The sequence below is a fragment of the Phacochoerus africanus genome, chromosome 2 (assembly GCF_016906955.1).
Source record: "Phacochoerus africanus isolate WHEZ1 chromosome 2, ROS_Pafr_v1, whole genome shotgun sequence".
Classification (NCBI taxonomy): domain Eukaryota; kingdom Metazoa; phylum Chordata; class Mammalia; order Artiodactyla; family Suidae; genus Phacochoerus; species Phacochoerus africanus.
This window is the reverse complement of record NC_062545.1, coordinates 140,325,078-140,352,445: the sequence shown is the minus strand read 5'-3', so window position 1 is coordinate 140,352,445 and position 27,368 is coordinate 140,325,078. Positions and strand designations below refer to the sequence as shown.

Genomic DNA, 27,368 nt, shown 5'->3' with positions numbered 1-27,368 from the left:
GCAAGTGAATCAACTGACAAGGGATTCATCTCCAAAATTTATTAACACCTCCTACTGCTCAATTCCAAAAAAAAAAAAAACACACACACAACCCCATCAAAAAATGGGCAGAAGATCTAAACAGACAATTCTCCAAAGAAGACATATGGATGGCCAAAAAACACATGAAAAGATGTTCAACATCACTCATTATTAGAGAAATGCAAATCAAAACCACTCTGAGGTACCACCTTACACCAGCCAGAATGGCCATCATCAAAAAGTCTACAAACAAGACGTGCTGGAGAGGGTGTGGAGAAAAAGGAACCCTTTTACACTGTTGGTGGGATTGTAAATTGGTGCAACCACTGTGGAAAGCAGTTGGAGATTCCTCAGAAAACTAAACATAAAACTACCATTTGATCCAGCAATCCCACTCCTGGGCATTTATCCAGAGAAAACCATGACTTGCAAAGACACATGTACGCTAATGTTCATTGCAGCACCCTCTGCAATATCCAAGACATGGAAACAACCTAAATGTCCATTGACAGAGGAGTGGATCCAGAAGATGTGGTACATATACACAATGGAATATTACTCAAGCCATTGAAAGGAAAGAAATAACAGCATTTTTAGCAACATGGATGGACCTAGAAATTATCATGCTAAGTGAAGTCAGCCATACAATGAGACACCAACATCAAATGCTTTCACTGACATGTGGAATCTGAAAAAAGGACAGACTGAACTTCTTTGCAGAACAAATGCTGACTCACAGACATTGAAAAACTTACGGTCTCTGGAGGAGACAGTTTGGGGGGCGGGGGGATGTGCTTAGGTTATGGGATGGAAATCCTGTGAAACTGGATTGTTATGATCATTATACAAATACAGATGTGATAAATTCATTCGAGTAATAAAATAAAAAGAAAAAAAAACTTATCTGGGTATCTTCCACCTTTTCATCACTTTGTGCTGAATTCTAGATAATTTCTTCTATCTTTCAGTTCACAAATTCTCTCTTTAGCTGTGTCAAATTTACCTCCAATATGTCTACTGATTTTTTAGTTTTGGCTACTGTGTTTCTTTTTTGTTTCTAGAAGTATTTTATTATTTTCAAGCCTGCTCTATCACTTCTTTTATAATTTCCTAATTCATGCAGATATTTGCATGCTTTTAAGAAATTAAAACACAGAAAGTGAAATTGCTTATAATCTATGCATAATAAAAATAGTATCTGAAATATTTACATGTCACTTTCTGTAATTTCTTGCTGCAGTTTGCTTACTGGTGCCTTGTTTTCTTTTATGTTTGGTCATCTCTGTATGATGGATGCTCAATGGCTTCAAAACCTTACTTGAAGATTTTTCATGCCTACAATAAGGTGCATTTCTTCAAAAAGGCTATATTTTTGTTTTATCCAGGTAACTAGGGCACTAATTTTCTTGGACTTCTTGTGTTATACGACTTTGCCTGCGAATCTGCACAATGCTGGTACTTATTTTACAACCTCTTAGAGATAAGTTTTCTTACTTTTCTTCTTCCCTTTGCCCCATCTGTTCAGTACAAAAGAACTTTCCTTGCAATCCTTTCAAGTAAGGAAAAGGCAGTGGGATTCCCTCTTCCTGACATCCCATCGGCTACAGCTCCGATTTGACCCCTAGCCTGGGAACCTGATAGTTCTCAGTCTATTAGACTCAGAAACTGAGAAATAATAACTGTCCCTTTGCCTCTGAATCCACTAAAATCTGACGCTTAGTTTTTCAACTCTTTTATATAGATGGGCAAGTGATTCAGGGTAGCCAGAGCTTTAAACATTCTTTATCTTTTAGGTCTAACCTTTTCCTAGATTTTGACCTGGCATATTCCTTAACAATTCTTTGATGGCAGAACACAGTTTTTGTACAATTCTTTTAGCATTTTTAGTTGTCCCTAACTGAAGAATTGGTCCAAGAGATAACTTGGCCCAATATTACTGAAATTAAAAAACAAACAAAAAAATCAACATTTTAAGGAACAAATGAGTCAAGTATTTTTCTTCATTTCCCTTCTTTTCCTTCCTTCCTCTTTATTAAATGGCCACACCCACAGCATATGGACGTTCCTCAGCTAGGGATTGATACTGAGCCACAGTTGTGGCAATGACAGATCCTTTAATCCACTGTGTCAGACTAGGGATCAAACCAGCACCTCTGCAGCACAAGCTTCTACAGTCACATTCTTAACCCCCTGTGCCACAGTGGGAACCCCCAAATATTTTCTAATGACTTCCTTAAAATTGTTTTTTAATGATTTTTTTTTTAAAGTTAAATGTAAAAGAGAATTCCACATTTCCCACAGAGTACCACCACCAACTTCCCCCAAAAGAAACATGGAGCTACCAGCAAATTTCACTTGTGGTGAGAAACCCAAGAAATTGAAACTACTTCCATACAAAAATGTACACAAGCTCGATTGGTGCATTTTCACAACAGTCAAAAAGTAGAATCCAGGAGTTCCCATCGTGGCACAGTGGTTAACGAATCCAACTAGGAACCATGAGGTTGCGGGTTCGGTCCCTGCCCTTGCTCAGTGGGTTAACGATCCGGCGTTGCCGTGAGCTATGGTGTAGGTTGCAGATGCGGCTCGGATCCCGTGTTGCTGTGGCTCTGGCGTAGGCCAGTGGCTACAGCTCCGATTCGACCCCTAGCCTGGGAACCTCCATATGCCACAGGAGCGGCCCAAAGAAATCGCAAAAAGACAAAAAAAAAATAAAAAATAAAAAAATAAAGTGTAGTTCTTGGACTTTAAAAAAAAAAAAAAAAGTAGAATCCATCCAATGTTCCTCAACTGATGAATGGATAAAAAAATGTGGTATATCCATACAAGGAAATATTACTTAGCCATGGAATGAAGTACTAATACATGCTACAATATGAATGAACCTTTAAAACATTCTGCTGAATCAAAGAAACCAGTTACAAAAGAAAACATATTGTATAATTCTGCCAAAACAAATTGTATAATTTTGCCAGAACAGGCAAATCCATAAACACATAACGTATATTAGAGGCTGCCAGGATGTGGCGGGGGTGGTGGGGGGGAGTGATTGTTAGTGGGTACCAAGTTTCTTTTTGGATTGATTAAAATGTTCTGGAATTAGTGTCTGTGGTTACACAAACTTGTGAAATGTTCTATACCCCAATGAACTGTATAATCTAAAATGGTGAATTTTATGGTCTGTGAATTACATATTAATAAAAGGAAGACAAATTTAATCTCAGATATATCTATAACACTAGTAATACAAAGTTGCCTCACTGAGCATTCAATTTCACATGATAATGAAAGATATCTGGGGCAATGATTTATAAAGATACCTAGCAGTGTGAAAGCATTTATCATTTATACAGGTTACTAAAAACTTCAGAAATGTTTACTACAATAAACAATGTAAATAATCATCACATTGGAATTTATACCTATTGAGTCCCATATCCATATATGTTAAGACTACCGATGAACAGAACTATATGAAGCAAAAGCCAATAGAATCTAGGAAAGCAACTTTCTTTATACCACAAAAGAAACTAGAAAAAGAATACGACTTCTTCTGTCTGAAAAATTTTATTTTATATAGCAGCCATTTATTCAGATAACATAAGCTAATGAACATGACATTAAGGGAGAAAAAAAAAACCCTTCTATGACTGAACAATAGCCTGCTCTACTATAATATATTCTGGAATGCAGATTATTATATGAAACTGACAAATAGAAAATGATGTCAGTATAATAAGTCACTTTGGTTCACTGGTGATTTTTCCTAGGAAACGGGAACCAGGAAAGAGGAAACAGCCTTACAAGCTTCAGCAAGAAAAAATAAAGCTCTATATGGAAATTTAAAATGAGGCCTTCAGAGTAGTACACAGCCTTGTTGCTGGTTCTCATGCCACTTTAATGGTAGTCCCTTACCCCCATGGCTCATTGCTACATTGCCATATGTACTGTCCTAAGACCTAGTATCTCCATCCTAATTCAAGTGTTGCCAGCATCTCCATTTATGTAATTATTTTGTAAATTTACTATACCCACAGTGGAAGCCAGTAGCTACACTAAGAGGCCTCACTGAAGAATTGAAACTATGTTTTTGACTATTTTTTAGTTTGTGTTGGTGTTTAAAACACAAAGTTGCAGAGGTTCTGCAGTCTATGACATTTTTTAGGATTCATAAATTGCATTACACCAGAAACATATGTCCTTTTTTCTTTTAAAGTCTGTTTACTTCTGTAAGTTAGAAGTAATATATACTGGGAAAAGATTTGGAAGAAAGTGAGATATGGAAATAAAGGCATCACTTCTGGTGTTACAGAGTGAAGAAAATCACATCCTCTTCCATCTTGAGCTTTATTTCCACTTAAACATAATGTATGCTTTTGTGCCTACTAGCTTTGGGTAAAATTTAACAGATTTTTAAGGGTATCATAACGAATTAACACTGAGCAACACTGCTTTTAGCTCAGTTTTTTAGATTATTAAGCTATGTGATAGACCTGCGAAGAGCGACTGGGAAGAATACTAACACTCTTTAACAAAGTCTTTGCCTCCAAGGATCCATCCACAGTCCTTCTGAGCAAGACCCAAGATCTTCAAGACAATATTATTTGTCTTGGTTTGTCATTTTGTACTGATATGACCCTGGACAAGTCCTTTACTTTGTTTGGACCCCAGCTTCCTTATCAATTAAATGAAGTAATAAACTAGACAGAGGGTTTTTTGTTTTGGGGTTTTTTTTTTGGTTTTTTTGTTTTGTTTTGTTTTTGTTTTTTTTTTTTTAGTCTTTTTAGGGCCGCACCACAGCATATGGAAGTTCCCAAGTTAGGGGTCAAATAGGAGCTGTAGCCACTAGCCACAGCCACAGCCACACCAGATCTAAGCTGCAGCTGTGACCTACACCACAGCTCACAGCAATACTGAGCCTTGACCCACTGAGCGGGGCCAGGGATCAAACCTGCATCTTCATGGATACTAGTCAGATCATTTCCACTGAGCCACAAAGGGAACGCCCTCCAAACCTTTTATTAACACATAAACTCCTTTTCACAATAATTTGGTCATTTAGTCACTTTTGCAAGATAAATGAACTGCTTTTAAGGAAAAATATTTTAATTTAAAATACTGTATTAAAGGAGATAATATTGAACAGATTATTTATAAAATGACTTTTATCATATTCACATTATGGCCAAATTATAAAAATTTCCTTTTCACAAATGATGTACTCTTAAATTTTTTAATACCTCAATTAAGAAAAAGTATGATGTATAAAATACCTAGAAATAAACCTGACCAAGATGAAAGACTTATAACACTGAGAACTATAAAGCATTAATAAAGGAAATTAAAGAGGATCCAAAGAAATGGAGAAATATTCTATGGACTAGAAGAAATAATACTGTTAAAATGGTTGTTATACTACACAAAGCAATCTACAGATCTAACGTGATCCCTATCAAATTACCTATGACATACAGACCAATGAAACAGAATAGAGAAACCAGAAATAAACCCAGACACTTATGGTCAAAATTCAGCTTTGACAAAGGAGACAAGAATATAAAATGGGAAAAATACAGTCTCTTTAGCAAGTGGTGCTGGGAAAACTGGACAGCCACATGCAAATCAATGAAAGTAGAACACACCCTCACACTATGCACAAAAATAAACTCAAAATGGCTTAAAGATGTAAACATAAGACATGATACCATAAATCTCCTAGGCAAAACATTCATAAATCAATCATACAAACATTTCCTTAAACATTATATAAATTACAAGAAATGTTTAACAAGGAAATAGATCTAAAACTTACACAAGTAGAAATGAAAAACACAATAACCAAAATAAAAAATCCACTTAAAAAAGCTAAAAAAACCAAAAACACAAAACAACCAACGAAAGCAAATCTAAAGCAATTAACAAAATGGCAATAAGAACATACACATCAATAACTGCCTTAAATGTAAAAGAATAAAAAGCTCCAACCAAAAGACACAGAAGGGCTGAATGGATACAAACACAAGGAACATATACATATGCTCTCTACAAGAGACCCACTTCAGTTCTAGGAACATATACAGTCTGAAAGTAAGAAGATGGAAGAAGATAATCCATGCATACAAAAATCAAAAGGATGCTTGATATTCAACACTCATATCAAGCACAATAGACTTTAAAATAAAGACGTTTACAAGAGACAAAGAACATTACATAATGATCAAAAGATCAATCCAAGAATAATACATAACAATTGTAAATATATATGCACCCAAAATGGAAGCACCTCAATATATAAGGCAACTGCTAAAAGCCATAAAAGGAGAAATTGACAATAACGTAATAATAGTGGGGGACTTTAACACCCCACTTACAGCCATGAACAGATCATCCAGACAGAAAATCAACAAGGGAACATAGGCCCCAAATGCTGCATTAGATCAGATGGACCTAATAGATATTTATAGAACACTGTACACAAAAGCAGCAGAATACACATTCTTTTCAAGAGCATACAGAACATTATATCAGATAGATAACATTCTGGGCCACAAATCAAGCCTTGGTAAATTTAAAACTGAAATTATATCAAGCATCTTTTCCAACCATGACAGACTAAGACCAGAAATCAACGACAAAAAAAAAAAAAAAACACCAAACCTGCACAAAAAACACAAACACATGGACATTAAACAATATGCTACTAAACAACCAATGGACCACTAAAGAAATCAAAGAGGAAATAAGAAATACCTAGAGAAAAATGACAACTAAGACACAACAATTCAAAATCCCTGGGATGCAGCAAAAGCAGTTCTAAGAGGGAAGTCTAGAGCAACACAAGCTTACCCAAGGAAATAAGAAAAATCTCAAATAAACAACCTAACATTACACTTAAAGCAACAAAACCCAAAGTTGGTACTAGGAGAGGAATAATAAAGATCAGAGCAGAAATCAATGAAATAGAGAAGAAAATAAAAAATAAACCAAGGAAACTAAAAGCTGGTTCTTTTTGAAAAGATCAGCAGTGTTGATAAATCCTTAGCCAGATTCATCACGAAAAAGAGATAGAGGATTCAAATCAATAAAATTAGAAATGAAAAAGGAGAAGTTACAATGGACATCACAGAAATACAAAGGATCATAAAAGACTACTACAGCAACTATATGCCAATAAAATGGACAACCTAGAAAAAATGGACAAATTTTTAGGAAGACTAAAATCAGGAAGAAATAGAAAAGATAAACAAACCAGTCACAAGTACTGAAACTGAAACTGTAATTTAAAAACTTCCAACAAACAGAAGTCCAGGATCAGATGGCTTCACAGGTGAATTCTACAAAAAATTTAGAGAATAGTTAACACCCACCCTTCTGAAACTATTGCAAAAAAGTTTCAGATGAAGGAATACTCCCAAACATTCTATGAGACCACATTCTATGGTACCACTACCCTAATACCAAAACTGGACAAAGATAGCACACAAAAAGAAAACTACAAGCTAATATCACTGATGAATACTGATGCAAAAATCCTCAACAAAACACTAGCAAACTGAATCTAACAATATAGTAAAAGATTCATACACCCTGATCAAGTGTGATTTATCACAGGGATGCAAGGATTTTTCAATATCCACAAATCAATCAGTGTGATACACCACATTAACAAGATGAAGAATAAAAACCATAGGATCTCCCGACAGACAAAGAAAAAGCTTTTGACAGAATTCAACACCTATTTCTGAAATAGTGGGCATAAAGGGAACGTGCCTCAACATAATGAAGGCAATATATGACACACACCCAGCTAATATCATTCTTAAAAGTGAAAAGCTAAAAAACATCCTGCTAAGATCAGGAACGATACAATGTCCACTCTCACTTTTATTCAACATAGTTTTGGAAGTCCTAGCCATGGCAATCAGAGTGGAAAAAGAAATAAAAGGAATCCAATAAGGAAAGGAAGAAGTAAAACTATCACTGTTTGCAGATGACATGGTATTATACATAGAAAATCCAAAAGACACTACCAGAAAACTGTTACAGCTCATCAATGGATTTGGCAAAGTTGCAAGATAGAAAATTAATAAACAGAAATCTAATGCATTTCTATACACTAACAATGAAAAATCAGAAAGAGTAATTAGGGAAACAATCCCATTTACCATCACATCAAAAAGAAAAAAAATACCTAGGAATAAACCTACCTACAGAGACAAAAGACCTGTATTCTGAAAAGTATAAGATGCTAATGAAGGAAATCAAAGACGACACAAACAGATGGAAAGATATACCATGTACTTGGACTGGAAGAATCAACACTGTCAAAATGACTACACTATACCAAGGCAATCTACTGATTCAATGCAATCTCTATCAAATTACCAATGACATTTTTCACAGAACTGGGATAAAAAAACTTTTAGACTTGTAAAAACAAATTTGGTGGAAACACCAAAGACCCCAAACAGCCAAAGCAATCTTAAGAAAAAAAAAATGGAGCTGGAGGAATCAGGCTCCCTGGCTTCAGGCTATACTACAAAGTTACAGTCATCAAAACAGTATGGTTATGTCATAAAAACAGAACTAGAGATCGATGGAACAGGATAGAAAGCACAGAAATAACCCAAGAACCTATGGTCAACTAATCCATGATAAAGGAGACAAGAATATACAGTAGAGAAAAGAAAGCCTCTTCCATAAGTGGTGCTGGAAAAACTGGACAGCTACATGTAAAAGAATGAAATTAGAACACTCACTAACACCATTCATAAAAATAAACTCAAAATGGATTAAATGTTTCAGCTGTGATTCAGCAGGTTAAGAACCTGATACAGCAGTGTCTGTGAGAATTCAGGTTTGATCCAAGGCCTCACTCAGTGGGTTAAGGATCCAGTGTTGCTGCAAGCTGTGGCATGGGTCACAGATGCAGCTCAGATCCAGCTGTTGCTGTGGCTATAGTGTAGGCCTGTAGCTGCTGCTTCAATTCGACCCCTGGCCTGGAAACTTCCATTAGCCACAGATGTGGCCATAAAAAGAAAAAAAATCAATTAGAGACCTAAATATAAGGCTGAATACCACAGAACTCTAAGAGGAAAATAGGCAGAATGCTCTCTGACACAAACAGCAGCAATATCTTTTCTGATCTACTTCCTAGACTAATGAAAATAAAAACAAAAATAAATAAATGGGACCTAATTAAACATAAAACCTTTGCACAGCGAAAGAAACCATAAACAAAATAAAGACAATCCCCAAATGAGAGAAAATATCTGCAAATGAAGTGACTGACAAGTAATTAATCTCCAAATTACATAAACATATCCTGCAGTTCAATACCAAAAAATCAAACAACCCCATCAAAAAAGGGGCAGAAGATCTAAACAGACAGTTCTCCAAAGAAGACATACAGATAGCTAAAACACACATGAAAAGATGCTGAACACCACTAATTACTAGAAAGATGCAAATCAAAACTACCATGAGGTACCACCTTACACCAGCCAGAAGGGCCATCATCAGAAAGTCTACAAACTATAAATGCTGGAGAGGGTACAGAGAAAATGGAACTCTCTTACACTGTTTGTGGAAAGGTAAATCGGTACAACCGCTATAGAAAACAGTATGGAGTTTCCACAAAAAAACTAAAAATAGAACTACCATATATCCCAGCAACCCCAATCCTGGGCATCTATCTGGAGAAAACCAAAATTCAAAAAGACACATACATGCACCTAATGTTTACTGCAGCAGTATTTACAAAAGCCAGGTCATGCAAGCAACCTAAAAGTCTACTGACAGAGGAATGGATAAAGATGTGGTACATACATACAATGGAATATTATTCAGCCATAATAAAGAATGAAATAATGCCATCTGCAGCAACATGGATGGACCTATAGATTATCATACTAGGTGAAGTTAATTAGACAGTGAAAGACAAACATCATATATCACATATGTGGAAGCTAAAAAAGGATACAAATGAACTCATTTGCATAATAGAAACAGTATCATGCACTTTGAGGACAACCTTATGGTTACCAAATGGGTCACATGGCACAGGGGGTGAGGGTGGACTGGGGATTGGCATTGGCGTATGCACACTGTGGTATATGGAATGACTAGCCAACAAGGACCTGCTGTAAGCACAGGGAGCTCTACCCAATATTCTGTGATAATCTATATGGGAAAAGAAACTAAAAAGAATGGATGTGTGTATAACTGAATCACTTCATTGTACAGCATTATCACAACATTGTACATTAACTATACTTCAATAAAACTTAAAAAAAATTCCTGTACAAATACTAGTTGATATTTATTTCTAAGTTCTTTTTGCAGAACATAAACATTTTTGATGTTTTCAAGACAGACTCTAGAAATAACAATGCAATCCCAGGAATTACCAAAATAACTAACAGTTATATGAAAAGAAAATTTCTATAGAACCAAGGTATGACAGAAAAATATTCTCCATTGAATTACAAGAGGTAAATTCCAATATGAATAATCAAACTTTCATACTTTTGTAAAGACTCAAGCATCTAGTTTACTAAGTTCTAAAAATCAGTAACATTAAAAAAAAAGTATTAAAAGTTTAACTTCTTCTGTTTTACTGTTAATGAACTAAAATAAAAATTACGAGAAATATTATCTGAATAATGTACCCTCACATACAGTAACATTCTTTATAGAATAGCCTTAGGATACACAAGGATTAAAGCATATGTTAAAAGTTTTGAATCAACCTATAAAACAAAAACCCTAGATAATTAGAATGTATTCAGAATTGTTTACAGGTACAGCACTGACTGCAAATTGTCAACTGAAAAGGACAGTTATGACTATCTAGCCAAGAAGATCTCTCTTTCTTTAGACTTTAGATCCCCAAAATGAATTCCTCTCAGGACCAAGTTGCAAAAATAACTTCAAAAATTTTTTTAAAACTACGTAGTTATCTCCTTAATTTCAGATTATGTCTTTGAGTAGCCAAATTAAAAAAAAAAAAAACTATATGTCTGTATTAGCAACCTATAGAGCAATCATAATACCACTCAGACTACAGCTATACCTCATTTTCCAGGCATACCCATAACATCATTAAATATGGTAAGCACCCTATACCTTTAGCTCTAAATTAGCTTCTATCTCTAGTGATAGTATATTTATAGGCTGAATGGTTAATCTGGTGGTAAACATCAAAATCTTGGGATTCTAAATGACTTAAATCAATACTGAAGTGTATCCAATGAAGGGACTTTTGAGGTAAGATAATAAAATAGCACACATAATCTTGTTAGGAAAACAGAAGGAATATGGGCAGTTACCACCATATTCCCAGTGTGTAGCATAATGTCTCTCACCCAGTATGATAAATATCAGTGCAATTAATTAGACAACAAAGAAATAATGCATTTCCTTCAAATACGTTTACCCTTTCCTCCTCACTTCTCTTCAAACTCTTTCCAAAAAAAATTAAAATGTAGTTCTAAGAGAATTTATAGCTTGGGAAGTGCAAGAGAGTCAGTAAAACCCAGGCAGGTATTCTGTTAGGCTCTTTCAGCATGTACCCAAACTTTTAGGAGAATGTCAAGGGCACTGAACATCTCTGGGATCTGGTTTACTTCCTAGGTCTTAGCTATTTCCACTCTTCACACTACACTACAGCTGTATTTAGCTGATTTTAATCAGTAAAATAACTATGTTATATCTCATTTCCTACTCTCTACATAAACTGTACTCCCTGACCTACAACATCTTTTTTCTAAGCCCTGTCCTCTCTCCAATACTATCCTTAAAAGGACTCAGGTGATGGGGTCACCTCTAGAGGACATTTTCTCTGACCACCCTCACAATCCTCTGCACCTTCCTTTCCTCACTGGTCAAAAGTTTGTTTATATTATATCAAAGAACTTCCCAAGAGAAAACAACAATCTACCTGATTGTAAGTACTAAAACACTCAATCCATGACACAGAGGGACACAAAAAGCAAACAAAGGTATTTGTCAATAGTCGCCAGAAGTGCATTACAGAGATGAGATATATACATATACATACATATATATATGTATATATCTCACCCTTTTCACACATGAACCCCTGTTTACATACCAAAAGCATCAACCACTGATGGAGAAAAGCCTGACCTCAAGAAATAAGAATTACACGCAGAAATGCATAGTTCCTTATAAAAAGCACATAAATGAAAATCAGTAAGTGTATGATAAATAATAATATTCAAATACATAGCAAATGAAAATAGTACAACTGAAATTGCAAGAGCTACGGTGATTGCTGTGTGAGGTGATGGTGCAGGACATGTGGGAGGAGGAGGGGGGCCATGAGGATTGCGTGCCTCACCCTGTGAATCACCATCCTGCTGCTTCAGGCTCTGTTAGGAATAAAAGAGCAGGGCAGGGGACTGGAGGTGGAGGGAAGCTTTGTCTTGTCTTCAGATGTCTCATTATTTTTTCCCTTCCCTGCCGCTCCACTGTAGCCCTGTAAAACATTAGGCAAGCCTCTTAAACACTCCCTGTCTGTTCCGTTCCTCATCTGTAACATGGAGAGAAAAAACTGATTGGCTCAAAAAGGCTCAAAGGACACAGTGATGCTGTCAGAAAACCTAAATATAATCACACCTCCAGTTTTGTAACTAGATGACCTCAGGAGACAAGTCATTTATCTTTCTTTCCTGCTCAACTGAGGAACCAGAGTCCATCTCCCCACACATCCCCCACCTGATCCTATAAATACACACAAAAGAGCACTTATAAACCATATAGAATTTAATCAAAATGTAACCCATTAAAAACGTGTTTCCTACTTTACAATTCACATCAATATCAGCATAATATTTTGAATTACTTTTTGGAAGGTCTTAAAAGTTACAATTTGTGCTTGCTCACTGTTGAAATTATTTCAAAGGACAGTCTTAGGGATAAAAATATTTTAAAAGCTAGTTAACTACTGACAGGAGACTACATATTAACTTGAAGCTTTTAGTCTCACTACATTTAGGACAAGTTAATTCAAGTTAGTACAAGATCATTTAGGCCTCATCTCAAAAGTTTCTGATTCAGTAGATCTGAGGTGAGGCCCAAGAACTTAGATTTCTAACAAGTTCTCTGGTGATACTGATACTGCTGGTAAGGGCAGCACATTTAGAGAACCACTGATTTTAAATAATATACTCCTGGCATGATCACTTGTTACTACAAGTTGTTTTTATTTAATAATTGATAGACGCATCTTCTTTGGTTCCCTATCTCCTTTTTCTTTAAGATATTATTCCAAATTCCTTTGTACTCTGAAAACAGGGAAGAACTATTAAGACTCAAAAAAGCAGGTTTTGGAGTTCCCGTCGTGGCTCAGTGGTTAACGAATCCGACTAGGAACCATGAGGTTGTGGGTTCGATCCCTGGCCTTGCTCAGTGGGTTAAGGATCTGGTGTTGCCCTGAGCTGTGGTGTAGGTTAAAGATGCAGCTCGGATTCTGAGTTGTGGCTGCGGCATAGGCCTGCAGCTACAGCTCTGATTCGACCCCTAGCCTGGGAACCTCCATATGCTGTGGGTGTGGCCCTAAAAAGACAAAAAACAAACAAAAAAGCAGGTTTTCTCTTCTTACAAAAAAGCAGGTTTTTTCTCTTCTTTTAGAATTCAAATTATCTTTGTTTACCACTGTGCCTCAATTTCCTCAAAAGTGAAATGGGACAATTAGAGCTCAATAAGATAGTAAGATAATATAAATAAAAGCCCTTGGAAGAGCCCAGGGTCATATTAAGTACTTGATAAATGCTATATTTTATTCTTACTGCAATTACCTAATTTTCTGTTAACTATTGAGGAAAATTTATTCAAGTCTACTACATAGTATACATTACTGATATATGTATAAAATCTTGTCTATGTATGGTGAAATGTGCTCCAGGGCTCCAATGGGTTCCATAAATGGAGGAGCAAAGGGAGGCGCTACATCAAAGACCCAGGTTCTAATCCCAGTTCTCCCACTAAATTGCTACACAACTCTGGGCAAGTCATTTAAACTTAGTCTCAATATCTGCTTCTGAAAAAGCTTACCTTAGATATGAAGATCAAATGACATAGCGCAAGTGAAAAAAAAAATTTAAGTACTGTAGCATTCCTGTGGTGAAGAAAATTCCTCTATTTGGGAACATTTCACAAGATATTAACAAGAGAGAGAAATGGCCATGCCTCTTGTATTTATACCCTTAAATGACAGCACACTGATGTGAATCACCACATAAGCCATTTACTGAATTTTCTCCAATGCTATCAAGTCATAGCTCTTTTAAATATGTTATGAGTAGAAATATTTAATGTTTCAAATATTACTGCAAAGTGAAAGAAAAAGAGTGGATACAAAAGTAATTTCAGGTATTTGTTGTGTAGCAGCTGCAAACATCCTCACTTCATGCCTTTAGCATAATTTTTATTTTGATGCAAATTTGTTCTACTGGTTCTAGGCTTTTATTTATAAATTCAATTTATACACACACATGAATGAAAAATGGCAACTAATCAGATTGGAGATTTTCATTTCTAGTTTATAATACTCTCAGATATATCTAATGTTCATATAAAATCACATAACATGTTTTTAAATCTTAATTTACTAAAAAGAAAGTTTGGGGGCTATAACATTTTATTCATACATTTCAATTAAATTACTACTTTTTTTAGGACCAAACAAAAATTGGCCGCCTTTCTTTGTGGCAATGCTTACCAACATGAAAAGATACAATATGTTATCTTTCATGTTTCCTATGGAACTATAGGAAATAAAGTAGTCAAATTCATTTTTATAAGGAACATATTCCTGAAAGCAGTACAAACATTTTCAAATAAAATGTTATATTAACTCAGCAGTGATAATCCCCATTTCAAAGAAATCCAGTTATGAAGTCTCTTACAAAGTTTAGCTCGATGATAATCTCCTAGTCTACCAATGTGTAAGGTACCATTCTTATGTATTTACCTTTCTCAGCATAGGAGATATACATACAAGACACTGAAGACCTTAATTTAAAATACCTGAATGCAAAATATATAACTTCTACTGATGAACAAAAAAAATCTATGATCAAACTGTTAAACTGATTAAAACTATGATTAAAATGTTAAACTGATTAAAATTTTAAGAGACTAGTGTTAAAATATGAATAATATGAAATAATGAAAAGCAAGGACAGAGCACCACTCTGTAGATGTGTTCCTCACATCTGTGGTCAAAACGGAAAGGAAGAGTTCCCGTCATGGCTCAGGAGTTAGGGAACCCAACTAACATCCATGAGGATGTGGGTTCGACCCCTGGCTTCGCTCAGGGGGTTAAGGATCCTGCATTGCAGTGAGCTGTGGTGTAGGTCACAGATGTGGCTTGGATCTAGAGTTGCTGTGGTTGTGGCGTAGGCCAGCAGCTATAGCTCCAATTCAACCCCTAGCCTGGGAACCTCCATGTGCCATGGGTGTGGCCCTAAAAAGACTAAAATAAAATAAAATAATAAAAACAGCCTCAACTTTAAACAAAAAATAGAAAGGAGAGCATCATGTTTTTCTCTGTTTATCATCACAATATTCAAATACAAATGACTTCTACTTTTACTATATTACATTTATTTTACACTGCCCTCAGAAATTACACTAGATCTAATTCCACAGGCATGAAATATCTGCAACATTACGCTGTAGACTATGCAGTTGTGGTTAATAGGTCAGGGCACCCATCTTCCTCCTCATCATGGTACAACCCAAAGGGCCTGTGTGTAGGATACAATAGAATAAAAATACATCTACAGAAGACTCCATTTTAATATACTCGAGACTCTGTCAAAGGGTATTTTAATAATATGGGGCAAGGTAAAATCCTGCTGATTTTAAAGACTAACATATATGCAAGAGGAAATAGGTGAATTCAGGTTAGAGGCCTTTTGAAAGTTATTAACGAAGTTTTCAGTTAGTTTCACTGTTGATCATACTGCATAAGGAAATACTCTAAAGCAGATCATTTATGGCTGCTCATGCCTCCATTTACTGCTGATCTACTTAGCCTCATGAGACAGTCAAAGAGTCCAGAACCACACATCAACTTGTTGGAAGTTTATAGATAGAAAATCTTCAGTTGGTAAAAGTATATCTCAATGATTTACAAAACTGTAAGTAGACAAAGCAGTCTTGTGGCTTGAATTAGAAATCTGACATCACTTTGCACACAGGAGACCCTCAAATATTTTGTCAAATGAACTAGTGGATGTCAAAGTTTGCTTCCAATTATTACAAGGAAACTCTATGTAAAAGGAAAAAAATACTTAAAATGCTGTTCTAAAAATATCCTTAAATAAGATATTTGTAAAGCACTTAGGAAGAGGCCCGTTGGAAGCTCTATATAAGTATTTGTCATTACTGTTATCCTGTTAACTTAGTTTAATTCACCACAATCTCAGAAGCTGCATTAGTCTAAAGCCATTATCACAACCAATAAAAAGAACACAGGTATGTATGCACTACTAGTGAGGATGTAGTTCCATCACCTTTACATGTGGAGGAAAGAATATCTTACAAGGGTAACTTCTGTCTTGTCATAAAGATTAACTCAGTTAAGACAGTAACAAAAGGTAAATCAAGCCTTACAATTTCATCCTACCACAACAAATTAAATCTCTCATAATCCAACATGTCTTTTGTCCATTGTATTTATATAATTCAGAACTTCATAGAGAGCTATTGGTAAAATTCATGTTCACTTATATCTAAGAAATTCAATTAAAAAATAAAACATCAAGAAGCCAATTGATAACTGAACTGCAAAAGTTTTCCTTCATACTGAGGCAAACTATAACATAGGATACTGCTAAAAAATGTTTGGGATTTACTCTCTTACACTTTGACTGCTGACCACAACAGAGATGAAGACTGAGGTAGTTTGAAAATTCTGTGAGGATTAAATCACACTATTATCTTCACATTCTCTAAGGAAGTAAGCTTTAGGCTGTGCGAAGCACCCTCAACTTCCGGGGGCCAAGAACAACAACTGCTGCAATGAAAGAGCAGAGTAGTTAGGGTTAAGGAGGTGGTTGCCTTTTATAATGAAACTAGCTTGAATATCTATTTGTTGACACATTAAAGTCAACTCTATTTCTTTGTTTGACTTAAGACAGTGGAGCTTTTGATAAGACATAGAGGTTTTTAAAGTAAGATGTCATTTTAAACTAAACACCAGGGATACTCTCTATTTCAAGGAAATCCAGTAATGAAGTCTCTTATGAAGTTTACCCAAATGAAGATCCCCTAATTTACACAATCATAATTCAAAATGCATTATGATATATAACAGGGAAAGAGTCCACTGAACAGTTTATATTGCACATAAGTGAAAAAAATACCCTAAAATTAAATTATATAAAATAATTTATAGTTGATAAAAACATAACTACATCAAGGAGGCTGGCGAAAGATGCAACAATGGAGTTTAACTGAAGTGATCAACAAAGGCGAGATCAAAAGCTGCATAAACTCTCCAGGGGAGGTTCGTGGCAGTGGGCCACTTAAATAATATAATGGATAAATCAAGCAACAGAGGAGGTGTAGTTCTAATTATAGTATACTTTTACTTTTCATTTTAAACAACTGATTAATTGCTAAATAAAAAAGGTTTTTTTAAATATAAGTAGCGGAATTTTTTTTTTTCAGTAACAATCTATCACTGTCCAAAAAGCAATGGCTAAGGCAGAAAAACATAAGAAAATTTTAAATGCATTTCCAAAACTATAACATTCCAAAACTAATTTGTAAAGGCAAATAAATTAAGATTCCTGTACAATAAAATATCTTTATCTTATGAAATTACGATACTAATTTTTTTTCAAATAAAATCTAAACTGGGATTTCATTTCTTCTTTTATGGTTAGTTCTGCATCATTTCACATGGTTTCTTTCAGTAATTTATTTAACCAAGGAAATCTCTAATTTACTGAAATAGTTTTCTAATATTACAAAATTAAGTCAAAGTAGGCTTTTTGAAGGAGAAAAAAAATCCACTTCGAATAATAAAACAAAACCTCTATAAATAAGAGATAAAAGTAAATAAGAAACTAATTTAAAATACTATTAGAAATATACACAGAAAGTTATCTTTGATAAGAAGATTTCTGTAACCAAAAAGAATTAAAGGGGAAAGTATATTGGTTCTCCTTTTTGAAGGTTTTGTTTTAAAACACTTTCTAAATAGACAGAAATCATCCTAAGAAACTCCTTTGCTTTATTTTCACTAATTAGGCTGGTAGAACCATGAGAGATACCAAAAGGCAACAGATTTTAAAAAATGAGACCACCCTACCCCCACAACTAAGCTCTAGTTTAAGATCACTTTCTTCCATTTCATTAGAGTTCAAACTTGTGGGTAGTCATTGAGATAATGAAATGATTAAGACATTAAAACTCTAACTTCATACTATCCAAAGTGATATAGTCTCTTATAATATTAATTTAAAAACCGATACAAAATAAGTAATCATAGACGAAATGTTAGATTATGCTGAGGTACATAGTACAACAACCTAGTTTATTATTTTATCCCTAATTAGGATATGTTTAAAACATAAATAAGTCATCCTACAACAATAATTATATCCTTCTAAGAAACAATTCAGAGAAAATATGTATCTATAACTGATTTCTATTTTGGATATAAAAAGCAATCTAACAGTTAAAGTTAACTAAATGAAGATTTAATTATCATCAGCAATTCAGGCATTACTAGGTATATGTGTTACCTCAACAATATCCGAGTTGGTTCTGCTCTCGTGAGGTTCATTATATTCTGTATACTTGAGAAGAACTTTGTCCATATCAGTGCTGGCATACTGAAACAGTTTGTTAGAGCTGTTGAAAATGATGAGTGCTATTTCACAGTCACAGAGCACACTAAGTTCATAGGCTTTCTTCATTAGTCCAAACTTTCTCTTTGTAAAAGTGACCTAGACAATCCAAAAAAAAAAGTGTATTTTTTATTAAAAGCATTAATAGTACTACTTGAATATAGGTTACCTGAAGAAGAGTCTTCTTTTAATACCAAGTCTAATTTCAAAGATGAAAAAAGTTCCTAGCTTCATTCTCCATAAGTCTCTTCCTCTCTGATATGCCAAAGGAATCCAGTCCTACATATATCTTACATCTCCAAGGGCTCTGATAAAGCAACCTCCTGAGGCAGCTTTCTTCATCCTTGGCTGCCACTCCACTTTGGGGAGCAAAGAACCAGAGAAGGAAACAACTGGCCAATGGCCCCTTATCATTCAGCTTAAAATGGCACCAGAAAACCCAAATCCCACCTCAAATAATCCATCATCATTCAGACTTTACTCCTTGAACAACTAAGTACATCCACTAGTCTAACTTATATTTCTTCTCCTTCCTAAGCCCTTCTATTGCACCCACTGATATTCAGAGTCTAGATCACCAAATACCCCAATGTCCTCAAATTCTTCCTGGAATTTTTTTTTTTTCCAACTGAAACCTGTCACCTTCTGAAGCCCTCTCATATACAGACTAATTTGTTTGTTTTTTACTATTACCTTTCCTATACTCAAGGGCCTGGAAGATAAGTCCTTTTTGCTCCCCATTCTCTCAATTTTCCTTTCTCCTCTAAAAACTCCAGATATTTTGAAGCTCAAGTCATGAAGTTTATACCACCCAATAATGCTCCTTGTAGTGACCCTCTGGTTACTCTTGCTCATGCACCAGTCAGTACCACATAACTGCTTCTCTTGCTTATCTTGCTCTTATCTCTGGTGACTTCAGCATCTGTGTAAAAAACTCAAATACCTTGGTCTCTCAGTTCCTTTGTCTCCCAACCTTCAAATGATAAGCCATCACCCCATGTCAAGCACTACCTATTGTCATATCTTAACTCTGCCATCATCGATTAATCACATTAGCTTCAAAATCTCAATTTCACACATTCCATTCTGACTGCCTCATACCCAGCTCTATTTTGTATTATCACTCCAGAAAGTCTTTAACCTTCATCAAGTCTTCCAATCGATTTACTTCACCACTGTTACCATCTACATATTCTCATGCCCTTTCTTCTCTTTAGATTCCACAGTCCATCACTATTTTTCACTCCCTCACAAAAACACAACTTTTTTGTCCTTCTCTCACTGACATACTTGCCTAGCACAGCCCCAACCAAGTACTGACACCCACCCCCCATACACACACACACACAGACACACACACACACGCCCATTTATCCTTTGATCTTTATGCAAGGAGCTAACAATTACTGAGAACATAAGTGCACACCCCCCCCCAGGTGTTTCTAAAAGTGATGACATTAAATCCAAGCTAACACTTAACACTGTTTGACAGTATTAACTTGGCTTGTTTGTCTCATTAGCCCATTCTCCAAGTCAGCTACTTCCTACCTCCTCTCTCTCAAATCCTCTCTCCACTGGTAACCTGCCTCAAACTACTGAGAAAATAGAAATAAACAGCATCTATATCACTTCCCATCACTAAATCTATCAGTTCAAAGGCTTAATCTGTACTTTTACACACTCCCCCTTCTCTGCTGTTATTACTGATATCTCTGTTCCTATTCTTTCCACATGCTTCACTTTCTTCCCCCATCATGGTTTCCTTCCTACCTGTCAAATCAAAGATTTTATAAACATACTTTAGGACTTCCTTTGACTCCATGCTGCCCCTCCAATTACCACCTGTCTTGTCACCCTCTTTACGCCATTTCTCACAGCAAAAATGTTTTAAAGAAATGTCTACAGTTATTGTCTCCCAATTCTCACCACTTGTTCTCTTCTCAACCTACTGCAGACTTCTAGTCGCCACAATCCACTAAGACCTGTCAATATCATCATCGGTGACTTTCAATTTATGTGATTAAAGTTAAGGGTCAGTTTTTCTTTCATATCCTACTATATATCTCAGCAGCATTTGACAAAGCTGACCATAGTCTCACTCTTCATTTATTTTCAGTTGTTTATGTAACGACACTGTCCTGGTTTTCCTCCTACTTCCTGCTGCTTCCTTTCAGCCTTTAGAGTGATACCCTCTTCCTTTGCTCAACCTCCACATACTGAAGTGTCTGTGGGCTTTAGATGTGGGCTCCCTTCTCCATTTCCCTCACAGTCCTTGCCAGGTAACTGTATCCAGCTTCATGATTTTAAAACCAACAAATACACTATCTCCATAGTCTTCTCCATTTCAGCAAATGGCACCATCACTCATTCAAATACAACCATATGATATCTAAGAGTGAGCCTTGATCTTTCTTATCACAATAATCTACCCTACCCAATCCTTCAGCAAACTGAGTTAGCTCCACCTCCAAAACATATCCCAAATCTATTTACTTCTATCTATGCCACTACCACTCTAGGTAAAGATACATAATTTCTCATGTATATTATTTATATAATCATCTTACTAGATTTCCTGCTTTACTTACTGCACCCTACAGTATACTTATTTGCCACATACCTGCCAGAGTAATTATATCTGAAACATAAATCAAAATGGGTAAGTGGGAATTTAAGAGTTATTCACTGCACTGAAAGTAATAACCAAACTCATTAAGAAAACAAAATAAACGATCTGGCCTCAAACTATCTGACCTTATTTCTTTTTTTCTTTTTTTTTGTCTTTTTGCCTTTTCTAGGGCTGCTCCCATGGCATATGGAGGTTCCCAGGCTAGGGGTCTAATCAGAGGTATAGCCACCAGCCTACACCAGAGCCACAGCAACGGGATCTGAGCTGCAACTGCGACCTACACCACAGCTCATGGCAACGCTGGATCCTTAACCCACTGAGCGAGGCCAGAGATCGAACCCACAACCTCATGGATCCTAGTCAGATTTGTTAACCACTGAGCCACAAGGGGAACTCCTGATCTTATTTCTTATCATTCTCTGTTACACCCACTATGCTGCACTGGTGCATGATGGTGCATGAATGAGTGAGAGCATGCATGCATGTGCGTGTTTTCCTTAACCACCAGCCACTTTCCACCTTAGGAACGTTGTTATTTTCCTTCTCTGTGGAACACACTTTACAACAAGTTTTTTTCTAATAGTTTTTCCTAATAGTTTTTAAATCTCATCATTATTTAATCTTTTAAAAAAGTCCTTAATGCATATAATGTGTTTTGCCTGCCCCTTTATTTTCCCCTGCACCAACATAAACCCCTTAAGCCTTATTTTCAATTTAGTATCTTTCATTCCACATTTTTGGGCAAGACCATATAACCATATACACATTTACAGGTATACATACGCATGTAAGGGATCTTGTCAGCATTTTACAAAACAGGGCCTCTATCAATACTCTTTATTTTCCTCATTTAACCGCACTTTGTAGATATGTCTCTAAGTTCAGTAGCATAGTTCTAAGATACTCCCTTAAATAATTTCATAATTTTTTCATATAAATGTTACTTTTTTTGCTAGTATGAAAAGTGCAAAATAAAAATCTCATTTAATATGCATGTTACTAACTAGTAATGATTATTCCATATAAGGAAACAGCTCACCTCCCTTCTCAGGGAGTGAGCAAGAGAACCTCTTGTGTTTTCCCTCTCCACTGCTACAGCAGTGGCCCCAATAAAGTCTTGCCTCAATCTTCCTGTCTGGCCTCTTACCAATTTCTACTGATTAAGGAGGCCAAGGGCCTGGGATGGTAACAATTTGATTGATAACACTTGGAGATTTCATTGTCACTTTAATATTTTAATAAATATTTAAGTTATACACATTATGTGTATTTCCTATTTCTCCTCTCTAAAAATAATGTGTTTTCTTTGCTCCTTTAGAAGAAATTTAAGGAAGATTAGCATTTTTGTTCTAGTGGATACCTTTGTAGTCACTATTTGGTCTGTCAAATCTTAATGACATTCTTTAACTCTCACTTATTGCCTAAACAATAACCAGTGTGCGTGTTCTACTTTCCTCTTTCTCTCTCCTTTCTATCATGTCTCAGTTGCATTATTTCTATTTTGTCAAAATAAAGTCATATATAATAAATATGACATATTATTCATCCACCCTTGCCCCCATGTTGCTTTAGGCTCAAATCTATAATTAGGTATATTAAATGTTGGTCATGGACCTTTTGGCCTTAGTTTCCTGAGGCATCTCTCAGTTGTATGAAGCTTATCCACCACTACACTGTACAATAATAGTTCGCAAGCACAAAACTCCCTGAACTCTAGTATGTTTAAAACTTGTTTTTATAACTTTTGTAGTTGAATACAGCTTGACTGCAAATGAAATCCTTGCTTCAGACTTTTCCCTCGCATTTTTAAAAAATGCTGCTCTATTTTATTATCTATTCATTTTGCAAAAGTTAGTATCAGTCTAATTCTCTGTACTTATAAATGTGTGGTTGTTTATACCTAGAAGCCCTGAGGATTTTTTCCTTATCTTAAAATCTAATCATTTCAGTAGGATATGTATCAAGGTTCATCTCTGCATTTCCACCTAATCCTTGACATCTTGTTTTCTCTTCTTTATGAAAACTTTAATTAAAAATATTAGTTCTGGTTCTAAGGTTTTGTTTTACTTCTTTAGGGACTGCAATTATACATAAGTTGGACCTTCTTTATCCATATCCTTTTTCAACCAACTTCTCTCTAACCTTCTGAAATTACTTGTCTCATTTTCATTCATTTAGATTTTTCCCTACCTCCTTTCAATTAATAATAAGATTTCATTTGAATCTATTATTCCCTAATCACTGCATAATTTAGTCTTTGTTTTGATATGACTTTATCTTTTTTCCTTCTGGAGTTTAATCATTTGTTTCAGTTATGCTTTTTCTAAAAATCCACTTTCTTTCAGAGTATTTCAAAATTCTTAACCATGATTTTTTTTGTCTGTAATATTCCTAAATATTTGTTTAAGGAAATTTATTCCAGCTTGGAAAGTCATATAAGCTTTTTCCTACTTTTTCATTGTTTGGGGGGGAAACAACCTCATCACCTAAATAATCTGAATATCATTTTGTTTTCTTCTTTACAATAGTTTGCACAGGAGAAGACTATTTATAGCACTGAATTTCTATGGAAAGAAACAACAGTGGAGGGTGGTTTAAAATATTCTTAGTTCAATAGCATCTCTCCTTTTAAAGGAATTAAGAATAGTCTCTTTAATGGAAGATATCGGTAGTGGGGAGAGGAGTGTTGTGTCCTTTGGTAAATATATCCTTTGCAGGATTTGAAGGATTTGTATCTATCTCTTCTCTTCATTTCCATTCAACTAGCATTTTCCAAAGAGTACTTTTGCCTTCCTTTTTACCCTCTTTCTCCTCAAGCAGTTGCTTTATCAAGACTACATACTTCCTTGAGCACCATACATTTTAAGTCCTTTCTTTACCTGTGGTCTCTTATGATCTACAAAGAATATTTTTCAAAATTTCTGTACTTAACAGTAGACTTCCTCTTCTTGGTAGTGATCTCAAATCAATCTCAAGATACCTACATGGTCTCCTGTTCTCATTTCCACATACTTTTTCCTGAAGTACCCTTGCTCACTTCAAAGACTTGCAGTATAAGTTCAACAGTATACTGTGACTTGCTAATAATTTTCCACTTGGAGGTAATGTGAATTTGGACATTTTTTGCCTTCTAGTTGTGCCAAGGTTGTAAGTTTTATGTAATTCTATTTGCTCTTTTTGTTTTTCAGTATTTATTTTTGAAGAAATTATGTTCAGAGAGTTAGGATTTACAAAGCCACCATTACTTGGATTACTAAGAATTCTTCTATTACTTTGATTACTAAATCAGAATCTTTGTTTTGCAACAGACTTTATTTTTTATTTATTTATTTTGCTTTTTAGGGCCGCACCCTTGGCATATGGAAGTTCCCAGGCTAGGGGTTGAATTGGAGCTACAGCTGCCGGCCTACCACACAGCCACAGCAACACAGGATCCAAGCTACGTCTGTGACCTACACCACAGCTCACAGCAATGCTGGATCCTTAACCCCTCGAGCAAGGCCAGGAATCAAACCTGCATCCTCATGGATCCTAGTCAGGTTCGTCAACAAAGGGAACTCCTGCAACAGGTTTTAAATTTTGGTACTTGAAACATATTAAATATTTTATTTCATTTTATTTTAAATATTATAAAATTTAAAACTTAAAATATCAGTATTAATAAACATATTTCAGTATCAGGCAAAATAAACATAAATTTTATTTTTAAATTGTCATTTTACTCCAGTGTTGCAATGACTATAAAGAAAAAGAATAAGACTAAAGGGCTAGCCCACAAAATCCAGTGCCTCTATAAATGGAGACAGCAAATATGTAAGAACTGACATATGTTAGTTCTGGATAATAAATGTAAGTGAATATTTTTCTCTGTATTTTTTAAAAATTTACTTTTTTTTAATTTTTTTTAAAGTATAAGAGGATGTCCGTCTCTAAATAAGATGGAATAACCGGTAGAAGATCAAAGAACTCACTGAGATAAACTATAAAAACAGACTGGAATACACCAAATACATGAGAAAGCTGCTAAAGTGGGAAGTACTGAAGATGCCAAGACTCTAGAGGAATGAGAGATGGTGCTCTGCAGCTGCCTTTGCCCTGCAGGTATTTACTGATTCTGGGTATAGTATCTAGTCCTTTGGGGCAATGGGTTGCTACTGAGAGACAGAGCTTTTGTCCTGGGGGGTTGAAGACACAAAATGGAAGACTCTAGGGGCTAATATACCAGTGAGAAGGGAAGGACTGAGCTGGTCACTCTGACGCTCTGTGGAAGGGTTGGGGGGAAGAAAGGAAAAGAAGGGAATGAGTGAGGGAGGAAAGGGAGGAAAGGGAGGGAGGGATGGATGGAGGAAGGAACATATTCATAGATTACAAGTTTTCAGTTCTCCCTAAATCAATTCATATATCCAAAGGGGGGAAAAAAAATCTGAATTCCAATAAGTTTTCTTTGTTTGTTTTCTTGGGATGGTTTGTGCAATAATTTGCACTGGGTCAACTGAATATCCATCTGAAAAATAAAAAATTTTGATCCCTACACCTGAGGCCACACACAAAAACAAATTCAAAATGAACAGCAGATCTAAAACATGATAGGTGAAATAGAAGAAAGCACAGAAGATGATCTTCATGGCCAGGTGTCAGGTAAAGATTTCTGAAATATAACACAAGGAATACTAGTCATAAATGGAGAAAAAAAGGTAAACTGAACAACATTAATGTTATTCACTTAAAAATAATTAAAGTAAAAAGGTAAGCCACAGTGTGAGAGAAAATATTTATAATGTAGAGGATGGATCAAAAACTCAGAATAGTTTATGTATATATAGCATATATACTAATTCATATGAAAAAGGCAGGCAGGCAGCCCATTTGGAAAAAAAAATAGGAAAGGAAGTAAACAGGTAAGTCACAAAAGTAGATGGCCAATAAAAATATGAAAAGACAGCAACTTCCCCAGACATTAAACAAACTTAAAATGTTACTGTTGCTCACCTACTGAATGTCTAAAATAAAAAGGACAATACCAAGTACTGGTGAAGATTTAGGAGAGCTGGAACTCTTACATACTGTCAGAAGAGTGTAAACTATAAATCAGCACAACCACTTTAGAAAACTCCTTGTCAACTGCTATTAAAGTTCATCACAAATATACTCTGTGATTTAACAACTGAACCACCCAGGTGTCTGTGGGTACCAAAAGACATAGGTATATACAAGAATAGTCAAAACAAGAGTCATCAAAATAGTTGCAAAGTAAAAAACAACCCAAAAGGCTATTTACAAGAGAAAAAAATATATGCATTGTATTCTATTCACACAATAGAATATTAAAAATTACTGAAAACGTACAAAATCTATCTCCTGGCCAACAAACACATGAAAAAATGCTCAACATCGCTGATTATAAGAGAAATGCAAATCAAAACTACCACGAGATATCACCTCACACCAGTCAGAATGGCCATCATTAATAAATCCACAAATAACAAGTGCTGGAGGGGCTGTGGAGAAAAGGGAACCCTCCTGCACTGCTGGTGGGAATGTAAACTGGTACAGCCACTATGGAGAACAGTTTGGAGATACCTTAGAAATCTATACATAGAACTTCCATATGACCCCACAATCCCACTCTTGGGCATCTATCCGGACAAAACTCTACTTAAAAGAGACACATGCACCCGCATGTTCATTGCAGCACTATTCACAATAGCCAGGACATGGAAACAACCCAAATGTCCATTGACAGAGGATTGGATTCGGAAGAGGTGGTATATATACACAATGGAATACTACTCAGCCATAAAAAAGAATGACATAATGCCATTTGC

The 27,368-nt window shown here is 35.4% G+C and overlaps 1 protein-coding gene across 17 annotated transcripts in view; it reads right to left on the bottom strand.

The window, feature by feature from the left end:
- Window positions 1–27,368, bottom strand: part of MEF2A (myocyte enhancer factor 2A) — a 166,395-nt gene that overhangs the window by 57,903 nt on the left and 81,124 nt on the right. For 16 of the 17 annotated variants that reach the window (XM_047766819.1, XM_047766817.1, XM_047766813.1 and 13 more), the window contains one exon: window positions 18,810–19,013. In XM_047766819.1, coding sequence (XP_047622775.1) covers window positions 18,810–19,013 — 204 coding nt within the window. Of the gene's footprint in view, window positions 1–12,385; window positions 12,524–18,809; window positions 19,014–27,368 lie in introns of those variants that run through there. The other variant, XM_047766826.1, reaches the window with a different exon arrangement.